General features: G+C 39.9%; 1 protein-coding gene across 1 annotated transcript; it reads left to right on the top strand.

Annotated features, from left to right (window-relative positions):
- Window positions 1-1,060: 1,060 nt before the first annotated feature.
- LOC103521015 (fatty acid synthase-like) lies at window positions 1,061-11,011 on the top strand (the record flags this gene model as incomplete). The annotated part of the gene is made up of 8 exons (XM_008486120.3): window positions 1,061-1,622; window positions 3,221-3,394; window positions 6,081-6,476; window positions 7,026-7,264; window positions 7,927-8,157; window positions 8,554-8,757; window positions 9,795-10,214; window positions 10,845-11,011. Coding segments are annotated over exons 1-8 (1,961 nt in total), but the record flags the coding sequence as incomplete, so codon positions are not given.
- Between the last annotated feature and the right edge of the window lie 10 nt (window positions 11,012-11,021).

Here is an 11,021-nt window from a genome sequence, read left to right as displayed (position 1 = left end):
GCCGTCGATCGATGGTCAATGTAACAGACACCAACTATCTTTAGAACTTCCTAGTTGACAAATAATATTAGATACTGATAGATTGTAACCTGGATAAACAGGAAGAAAAATTGTGGCCCCTTCATTTAGGTATAACTGAAATAGGGAAACCTGAATGAAAGGGAAACCAATTAGACAGGTTCCACTGAACAAGTAAATGAATCAATTAGGTAGGTTTGGATAAGAATAAATTCTATTGTAAATCACCAGTCATTTGCCACCAGGTAGTTTATTTGCTGATTGGGACACCTTATAATGCCTACTAATTTGTACATTTATTATTTGGCATATTATTATCAACATCAGCTCACTATTTTAGGCTTTGGTCATATTTGCATATCGAATAAAACCTAGACGTACCTACCCAGCATATATTTTTTTTTTCTATGTAGGAAGGTACCTAGACGTAAATTATATTTTTTTTTTTCTATTTTTTATAGGTTTATGAAGCTATTTTTAGTCCGTCCTTCCTTTATTAAATTACAATAGTAATAATAAAAGGTATACTGGACGGACTATTGTATTCGCTTCGGTGTCTCTCTGTCTTTTCCCATAGAAGGACTTATCCAAACCTGGGACCTATTTAATAAATTAAAGGTCTTTTTACCAGGAACACGAAAGTGGTGGTGCAAATTTTGCCCAGAAAACCAAAAAGCCAAAAAACCAGAAATAATGGTTTTTGGACGATTTTTTTCACATTTTCTCACACTCTGAGAAAATGGCTCAAGACTAGAGCCCGTTCTTCCTTTATTCCTTTTAATGTTTCCACTTTCGTGTTCCTGGTAAATTTTTATCACTTTTAACTTGATAAATTTTTATCACATAAGTACATAGGTTAGAACTACTTTAAATTTTAATATATGTATGTATAAGCAGGTATATCATTTTAGTCCGTGATAGACAATATCTAATACATAGATAATTAGATATTTACCAAAAAAATAGCTATCAACATGTACTTAGACTTAGACTGCCTAGACACTTCTAGTTGCAATCAGTCGGTTACGTAAATCTAGCTGGAAAACTTCGATGACAATTTGTCAATCTGTTGGAAAAATAGACGGTCCTTTACCAAACTTCGAAATTTTCAAAACGCTGCGCCGCGCCTTGCTGTATAGTTCAAAGAGCTACGATTTTTTAAAGGCTTATTTCTATCTAAGTTGAAAGGAACGATCATTGCTCTCTCAACAGGTTTGCTATAAAAGTTCGAGGTAAAGAAGAAGGAACCTAAAGATCTCTGTGCGTCGGAAACATCTTCGATGAAATCTGTGTCACCAAAATTTTCTTAATTGCTGTTGGTGTACCTATCTAAAACTGCAACCAAGAAATCTCCCGAATAAAAAACTTCTGGGAACTTCTAAACCGGGAATAAAAAAAAAAAACTTATAAAGCCGTCAATTCCTGGAAACTTCTTAAAAACACCAGCGCAGCGTCCCGTGTACGAGTTTCAAACATGGCGTGTCCCGTGGTCATTTCCGGGATTTCGGGCCGATTTCCCGAAAGTTCGGACTGTGATGAGTTTAAGCGGAACCTTTACAATGGGGTGGATATGATCTCAAACGATAACAGAAGATGGCCTCCTGGTAAGTTATTTATTTATTAAGATCGGGGTTAACGTCTTTTCTAGTTTCTAGTTGCAGATTGCATTGATTTTTTTCCCCCCAATTTACAGACAAAACTATATAATGTGCAGACAAAAGTAAATGTTTATTTAAATAGATTGAGGACTATAAGAAATGGAATGAATATTTTATTTATTTATTTATTTAGTTCAAGTCCCCTATCCATTTGTTGGCCTTTCTCGGCGTGCTCATTTGTGTGAAAAAATGTAAAAAAAAAAACCCCCAAAAACCAGTTTTTTTTTTTTTTTTTTTTTTTTTTTTTTTTTTTTTTTTTTTTTTTTTTTGGTTTTCTGGACGAAATTTGCACCACCACTTTTGTGTTCCTGGTAAATTTTTATCACTTTTAACTTGATAAATTTTTATCACATAAGTACATAGGTAGGTTAGAACTACTTTAAATTTTAATATATGTATGTATAAGCAGGTATATCATTTTAGTCCGTGATAGACAATATCTAATACATAGATAATTAGATATTTACCAAAAAATAGCTATCAACATGTACTTAGACTTAGACTGCCTAGACACTTCTAGTTGCAATCAGTCGGTTACGTAAATCTAGCTGGAAAACTTCGATGACAATTTGTCAATCTGTTAGAAAAATAGACGGTCCTTTACCAAACTTCGAAATTTTCAAAACGCTGCTCCGCGCCTTGCTGTGTAGTTCAAAGAGCTACGATTTTTTAAAGGCTTATTTCTATCTAAGTTGAAAGGAACAATCATTGCTCTCTCAACAGGTTTGCTATAAAAGTTCGAGGTAAAGAAGAAGGAACCTAAAGATCTCTGTGCGTCGGAAACATCTTCGAAGAAATCTGTGTTACCAAAATTTTCTTAATTGCTGTTGGTGTACCTATCTAAAACTGCAACCAGGAAATCTCCCGAATAAAAAACTTCTCTTCTAAATTGGGAATAAAAAAAAAAACTTATAAAGCCGTCAATTCCTGGAAACTTCTTAAACCTAGACACTTCTAGTTGCAATCAGTCGGTTACGTAAATCTAGCTGGAAAACTTCGATGACAATTTGTCAATCTGTTAGAAAAATAGAAGGTCCTTTACCAAACTTCGAAATTTTCAAAACGCTGCGCCGCGCCTTGCTGTATAGTTCAAAGAGCTACGATTTTTTAAAGGCTTATTTCTATCTAAGTTGAAAGGAACGTTGATTACTCGGTTACTAAGGCGTTGGAATCATAACTGAGGCAAATGCCTGATTCGAAGCCCAACAGCGACATAAAACAATGAAGTACCTGCAAGGACTGCCAGGTATAATAATACCTAATAAATTACTAAGGGTATCGAATCCCGAACTGCGGTGCTCACCTTCATTAAATTGCTTCAAAGTTCAAAAGCAGAACTATTAGAGCTTAAATAGGGAAAATCAGAGCTTAGGTGGAAGTGAGTGAGAAGCCTGCCGTTTAAATACTATTTTACTTGTGTTATGTTTAGTGATGGATACTTGTCTTAGGTACTATCCCGACTCGAAGTTTCATCTACTTCGTAGACATTTTCAAGGGAAACCTGTCCTTAAAATAAAGCCCTAAAAAATTCCTTCCATTTTCAGGCTTTAACCCTGAGGAGCTCCGAGGTACGCGGACAGGTGTCTACATTGGCCTGATGACCACGGAAGCCAACGATTTCGCTGAGGGCAATCCGGAAAAGTTGACCGGCTACGAGACTATTGGGTCAACTCGGGCCATGTTGGCTAACAGACTTTCCTACGCTTTCAATTTCTCAGGTAAGAAGGTGTACAAAAGGATGAAACAATGAAATGAAAGCATTTTTTCTCTTTTTTTTTCAACACATAATTTCGACCATTTTCCGGTTTTCTAATGAGGATTGTTTAGTCTAGTGACAAGTTTAGTCTGGTCTCATCTTCTCATCTATTGCTCCATATCAGGCAAATCCAAGTGATCAACCTCAGTGATGATCAGGAAGTTTCATGGACTTCTGATCAGGAGGCCGGTGATTTGAATAAATAAATAATTGAACGTGAAACCCCTAAGGAAAAACATAGCCAAGTTGAAATTGAGAGAAGGTTGAAGGAATTGAGATTCAGCATTTTCAGCAGACACGAAAAACTGGGAATGCAGACTTGGCCCTAATTTTCTGATCTCACCACTTTTATAGGACGACATTTTTGGATAGGATGATATTTATAATAAATATTATACCTACACGTTCACGTATTAGCTATCAGGTAACAGACACCTACTTATCTTTAGAACTTCCTAGTTGACAAATAATATTAGATACTGATAGATTGTAACCTGGATAAACGGGAAGAAAAATTGTGGCCCCTTCATTTATACATAACTGAAATTGGGAAACCTGAATGAAAGGGAAACCAATTAGACAGGTTCCACTGAACAAGTAAATAATTTTTGGATAGGAACTTGGCCTTTTTTTTTTTTTTTTTTTTTTTCACATTTGTGTTTTTGTGGGGGTAAATATTATACCTACACGTTCACGTATTAGCTATCAGGTAACAGACACCTACTTATCTTTAGAACTTCCTAGTTGTCAAATAATATTAGATACTGATAGATTGTAACCTGGATAAACGGGAAGAAAAATTGTGGCCCCTTCATGAAATTAGGAAACCTGAATGAAAGGGAAACCAATTAGACAGGTTCCACTGTAGAAGTAAATGAATCAATTAGGTAGGTTTGGATAAGAATAAATTCTATTGTAAATCACCAGTCATTTGCCACCAGGTAGTTTATTTGCTAATTGGGACACCTTATAATGCCTACTAATTTGTACATTTATTATTTGGCATTATACTATTATTATGTAATTCTATTGTAAATCACCAGTCATTTGCCACCAGGTAGTTTATTTGCTAATTGGGACACCTTATAATGCCTACTAATTTGTACATTTCTTATTTGGCATTATACTATTATTATCAACATCAGCTCACTATTTTAGGCTTTGGTCATATTTGCATATTGAATAAAACCTAGACGTACCTACCCACCGTATATTTTTTTTCTATGTAGGAAGGTACCTAGACATAAATTATATTTTTTTCTATTTTTTATAGGTTTATGAAGCCATTTTTAGTCCGTCCTTCCTTTATTAAATTACAATAGTAATAATAAAAGGTATAGTGGACGGACTATTGTATCCGCTTCGGTGTCTGTCTGTCTTTTCCCATAGAAGGACTTATCCAAACCTGGGACCTATTTAATAGTCCGTCCTTCCTTTATTAAATTACAATAGTAATAATAAAAGGTATAGTGGACGGACTATTGTATTCGCTTCGGTGTCTGTCTGTCTTTTCCCATAGAAGGACTTATCCAAACCTGGGACCTATTTAACAAATTAAAGGTCCTTTTACCATCAGGAACACGAAAGTGGTGGTGCAAATTTTGTCCAGAAAACCAAAAAGCCAAAAAACCAGAAATAATGGTTTTTGGAGGATTTTTTTCACATTTTCTCACACTCTGAGAAAATGATTTAAAATCAAGACTAGAGCCCGTTCTTCCTTTATTCCTTTTAATGTTTCCTAATAACTACCAATATAACGTTTAAGTCAAAAGAGCTGGATCCAATACAGATTATAGAATGCTTCTAGAGTTTTTTCGCTGACTTGATGACCTTCCAACCTGGTCTCTTGATAGATCATTGCGTGTGTATTCGATATGTACGAAAGTTTCAGGTCTTATTTATTTATTTGCACTCCAAGCAACAAAGGTCATGCGTTTTCTAATTTTTAAACGAATAAAATTTGCATAATTTATCGCGTATAAGCATAACGTCTCTTGATAGATCATTGCGTGTGTATTCGATATGTACGAAAGTTTCAGGTCTTATTTATTTATTTGCACTCCAAGCAACAAAGGTCATATTTATCGCGTATAAGCACAACGATTTGTCGAAAAATCAGTATCGAAGACCGTCCGTCGGAAGACCTTTTCTAAGGTACCACTAAACTCCATAGTCCATACACAAAAAGCCCACTCTGAGGCTTAGGTGTAGGGGCCACTGCCCCAAGGTATGAATTGAAAGAGCTGGATCCAATACAGATTATAGAATGCTTCTAGAGTTTTTTCGCTGACTTGATGACCTTCCAACCTGGTCTCTTGATAGATCGTTGCGTGTGTATTCGATATGTACGCAAGTTTCAGGTCTTATTTATTTATTTGCACTCCAAGCAACAAAGGTCATGTTCTAATTTTTAAACGAATAAAATTTGCATATTTATCGCGTATAAACACAACGATTTGTCGAAAAATCAGTATGGAAGACCATCCGTCGAAAGACCTTTCTAAGGTACCACTAAACTCCATAGTCCATATCCATATACAAAAAGCCCACTCTGAGGCTTAGGTGTAGGGGCCTCTACCCAAGGGATGAATTAAGCTTATACGAATCTACGAAAGTACCACTACAAAAGGCTTTTCTCCTTATTTCAGCAAACGGCTACGTGCGAAGTGAAGCGGCCGTTGTCATCTTCATCACACGAGACTCCTCCAGCCGTCGTATCTATTGTCACATCGTACAAAAGGCTTTTCTCCTTATTTCAGCAAACGGCTACGTGCGAAGTGAAGCGGCCGTTGTCATCTTCATCACACGAGACTCCTCCAGTCGTCGTATCTATTGTCACATCATGGGAACGGCCACTAACACAGACGGCCATAAGAAACAAGGTCAGACCTACCCATCATCTGTGAGACAGGCAGAACTGATGCGGGAAGTGTATGAGAGGTGTGGAGTGGATCCTGCTGATGTGGGATACGTGGAGGCCCATGGGACAGGAACCAGTGTAAGTGATAACCAGGAATCAGTATTAGGGATTACCATGAACCGGTGTAAGAAGTGTCCAATATCTGACGGTTTTGTTAGACCAACCACTCACTATCAGGTACCTAGATCTGACAGGCGGACCTGATCAGGTGAACCTAAGTACCTCCCAGGTCTACCTGATAGTGAGTGGCTGGCCTTAGGGTACGAGAAGAGACGGTTTTGTTAGAGTTTGCTTAAAAACCAGAACAGGTTTCATAGTCGGGTCATGTTCGTCTTCACTGCTTTCCAGGGGCAGGTAAGGCCATTCTGTTAACACCTTTACCCATTGCACCACCGCACCGCATTGACAGAATCGACAGCTATGACTTCCTCCCTAGATCCCCCGATCGATATATCAAAGCTTTTGTTTTAAACACAACGATTTGTCGAAAAATCAGTATGGAAGACCATCCGTCGAAAGACCTTTCTAAGGTACCACTAAACTCCATAGTCCATATCCATATACAAAAAGCCCACTCTGAGGCTTAGGTGTAGGGGCCTCTACCCAAGGGATGAATTAAGCTTATACGAATCTACGAAAGTACCACTACAAAAGGCTTTTCTCCTTATTTCAGCAAACGGCTACGTGCGAAGTGAAGCGGCCGTTGTCATCTTCATCACACGAGACTCCTCCAGTCGTCGTATCTATTGTCACATCATGGGAACGGCCACTAACACAGACGGCCATAAGAAACAAGGTCAGACCTACCCATCATCTGTGAGACAGGCAGAACTGATGCGGGAAGTGTATGAGAGGTGTGGAGTGGATCCTGCTGATGTGGGATACGTGGAGGCCCATGGGACAGGAACCAGTGTAAGTGATAACCAGGAATTAGTATTAGGGATTACCATGAACCGGTGTAAGAAGTGTCCAATATCTGACGGTTTTGTTAGACCAGCCACTCACTATCAGGTACCTAGATCTGACAGGCGGACCTGATCAGGTGTACCTCTCAGGTCTACCTGATAGTGAGTGGCTGGCCTTAGGGTACGAGAAGAGACGGTTTTGTTAGAGTTTGCTTAAAAACCAGAACAGGTGTCATGTTCGTCTTTACTGCTTTCCAGGGGCAGGTAAGGCCATTCTGTTAACACCTTTACCCATTGCACCACCGCACTGACAGAATCGAAAGCTATGACTTCCTCCCTAGATCCCCCGATCGATATATCAAAGCTTTTGTTTTGTCTGTCACCAGGTTGGAGACGTTCAAGAAACGAATCTCCCAGGTCTACCTGATAGTGAGTGGCTGGCCTTAGGGTACGAGAAGAGACGGTTTTGTTAGAGTTTGCTTAAAAACCAGAACAGGTTTCATAGTCGGGTCATGTTCGTCTTCACTGCTTTCCAGGGGCAGGTAAGGCCATTCTGTTAACACCTTTACCCATTGCACCACCGCACCGCATTGACAGAATCGACAGCTATGACTTCCTCCCTAGATACCCCGATCGATATATCAAAGCTTTTGTTTTGTCTGTCACCAGGTTGGAGACGTTCAAGAAACGAACGCAATCACCGAGATCTTCTGTCAAAACCGGTCTTCGCCGCTTCTTATTGGCTCAGTCAAGTCCAACTGTGGTCACACTGAGCCCACCAGTGGTCTGGTCAGCATTGCAAAGGCTACGTTCACATTTGAAACTGGACTACTTCCACCCAACATTAACTATCGGACGCCCAACCCGAATATATCAGGGCTGATGGAAGGGAAGCTAAAGGTAAGGTCTTCACAGAAACAAATGCAATGGTCAAAGATATGGTTTTCACCGTCTCTTTTGAACTCTGAAGCTGTGCTTACACATAGTCGACGGTCGTTGATCGACGAGGTGAATCTGTATTGTCGAGGCAGTGTACGGTTCCAGTCGACATCGATCGATGGTCGACTTGACGGCCGTCGACTATGTGTGGACACAGGTCTACTTTCGAGCTATAAAAGTTGCTAATTTGGTCTCATGGTCTTCAAGAATCTGTGTCAAACCAGCCTGATAACAGCTAGTGGTAGCTGTACCTCAATACCTTTCTGTAGGCAGAATATTCTCAAATTTTATCAATTTTGGATCACAATTTGAGGTGGATCCCAATATGTATTTCATGCCCTTCTTCAATTTTTACAGGTGGTCAACCGGGTTCAACCCCTCGTGGGAGATTATATCGCCATCAATTCATTCGGTGTGGGTGGTACTAATGCCCATGTCCTTCTCAAAAAGTATGCACCTCGTCCATCATCTGGTATCAGCAGCACAGTGGTTTCCAAAATACCAAGACTGATGATAGCAGCGGGCAGAACTAAACAATGTGTGGAACAGCTTCTCGATCAGGTAACTTTTGATGCAAAAGGTCAGTTACTCACTATCAGGTAGACTTGACAGGCAGATCAGGTGTACATATACATGTCAGGTCTACCTGATAGTGAGCGGCTGGCCCAAGTTGTTGAAATGATGGCAAAATGGGGTCCAGATGGTAAAAAAGTTTGGTTTGCGATCAATTTAATTGGTAAATACCTAGGTAAGTGCTTTTATTTCCAAACAATAACCTATTAGGTAAAGTTGGTTACATTCTTCGGACTGTATAAAGTGTAAAATCAATCTTGTGGTTTGAAAGGTCAAAGTGCATTACGAGTGAACTTGGTGATCAAATCAAATGCCCCCTCGGGTTGAGATATAGGCACCTTGTGTTCTGCATTGAGTACCAATACTTCGTTCAAGTTCTCCACACGCTTCACATATCCTGCTAATCTATTCTGGTAATACCGAAATGAACGGGGAGCAGTTTTGTAGGCTTCTTCTCCAGTCCATTTGAGCGTTTTCAAGAAATTCACTGTGAAAGGGTATGCAGCAATAATGTCCAATTGACCATTGTAGAACAAAACTTTGTAACGAGATGAAACACTGTTGATGAGAATTTCAATCCATCCTTTGACAGAGGCCATGATATCATTACTCAAAGCTAATTCAATAGGTTCAACGGAATGGAATGTAGTATTTCCCGAGTGAGCAGCTCTTCTAAATGCAGTCGTATTAAACAGTTCTTCCATGAGAACATTAGATGTATTATCAGCAAGCGGGACTAAATAGTTGAAATGATTGGAGTAGTTTGTAAGTGTGGGAAATATTATTGGATTATACGGAACCCGTAAACCTGATCAGGTCTACCTCACACCTGATGAGCACACATATTATCAGGTAGACCTGACAGGTACGGCTGAAAAGGTAGGTCTTTCAGGTCTACCTGATAGTGAGTGGCTGGCATTATAAAAATTATTTTGTTTTGAATGATCTCAATCGAAAGACTTCCAACTTCCATGAATCGATAAACTTTCAATTGACTCTGATCCAACGCTCCTCTTCTATTTCAGATCGGTCTAGTCAACGTTTTGAAAACCCTTGGTGTGGAACCCGACGGTATAGTGGGTCACTCTATCGGAGAACTCTCCTGCTCGTACGCAGACGGTGGCTTTACCCTGGAAGAAACCATCCTGGCAGCCTACTACAGAGGTTGCGTTCTAGTTGAGGCCAAACCCGTCAGGGGCGCCATGGTCGCGGTCGGCATGGGTTGGGACGAAATCAACCGGAAGTTGCCAAACGGGATCGTGGCTGCCTGTCACAACTCGAACGAAAGCGTGACAATATCGGGACCTCGGGAGGAAGTGCGAAGGTTTGCGGAGGAACTGAAGGAAGGCGGAGTGTTCGCCAAAGAAGTGGACAGTTTGGGGTTCGCGTTCCATTCTCCCTACTTGGCAACGGCGGCGAAGCTTCTCAGAACTAAATATGAGAAAGTAAGTCGACAATTTTTTACTCCAATATCTATCATGTGTGTTCACTCAGAGTAGATTCGTAGAAGCCTAACCCATCTTTTAAAGCTACTTGCCCCTACACCTAAGCCTCCGGGTGGGATTTTTGTGCATGGGACTTAGAGTATAATGTACAAATAGGACTTGCGGTAGGGGTACAATCTTGCATATTTTTGATAGTTCATTGCAACGGTCGTTACATTAATTAGACTTACTTTAACGTGGGCACTCATTGCTATGTTGAAAGTTGAAAGCCCATGTTCAAATGCTTCTCAGAACTAAATATGAGAAAGTAAGTCGACAATTTTTTACACCAATATCTATCATGTGTGTTCACTCAGAGTAGATTCGTAGAAGCTTAACCCATCTTTTAAGGCTGCTTGCTCCTACACCTAAGCCTCCGGGTGGGATTTTTGTGCATGGGACTTAGAGTATAATGTACAAATAAGACTTGCGGTAGGGGTTCAATCTTGCATATTTTTGATAGTTCATTGCAACGGTCGTTACATTAATTAGACTTACTTTAACGTGGACACTCGTTGCTATGTTGAAAGTTGAAAGCCCATGTTCAAATTGACATTATTTAACCAAGTCTTCCGAAACTTTCCTCCTCAGTTCTTGTGTCCTGCTGACTCAGCCAGCCCCCGGACACCGCGTTGGATCAGCACCTCTTTCCCCGAATCAGAATGGTCCGATCAGCAAGCTCACACCTGTTCCATGGACTACCATCTGCATAACGTGTCCTCTCCAGTCCTCTTTCACCAGGCCATGAGCTATGTTCCGCCCAATGCG

The sequence above is a fragment of the Diaphorina citri genome, unplaced genomic scaffold, assembly GCF_000475195.1.
Source record: "Diaphorina citri unplaced genomic scaffold, Diaci psyllid genome assembly version 1.1 scaffold4395, whole genome shotgun sequence".
Lineage (NCBI taxonomy): Eukaryota > Metazoa > Arthropoda > Insecta > Hemiptera > Psyllidae > Diaphorina > Diaphorina citri.
Note: the sequence above shows the minus strand (reverse complement) of the source record. Positions and strands in the feature narration are given on the sequence as shown.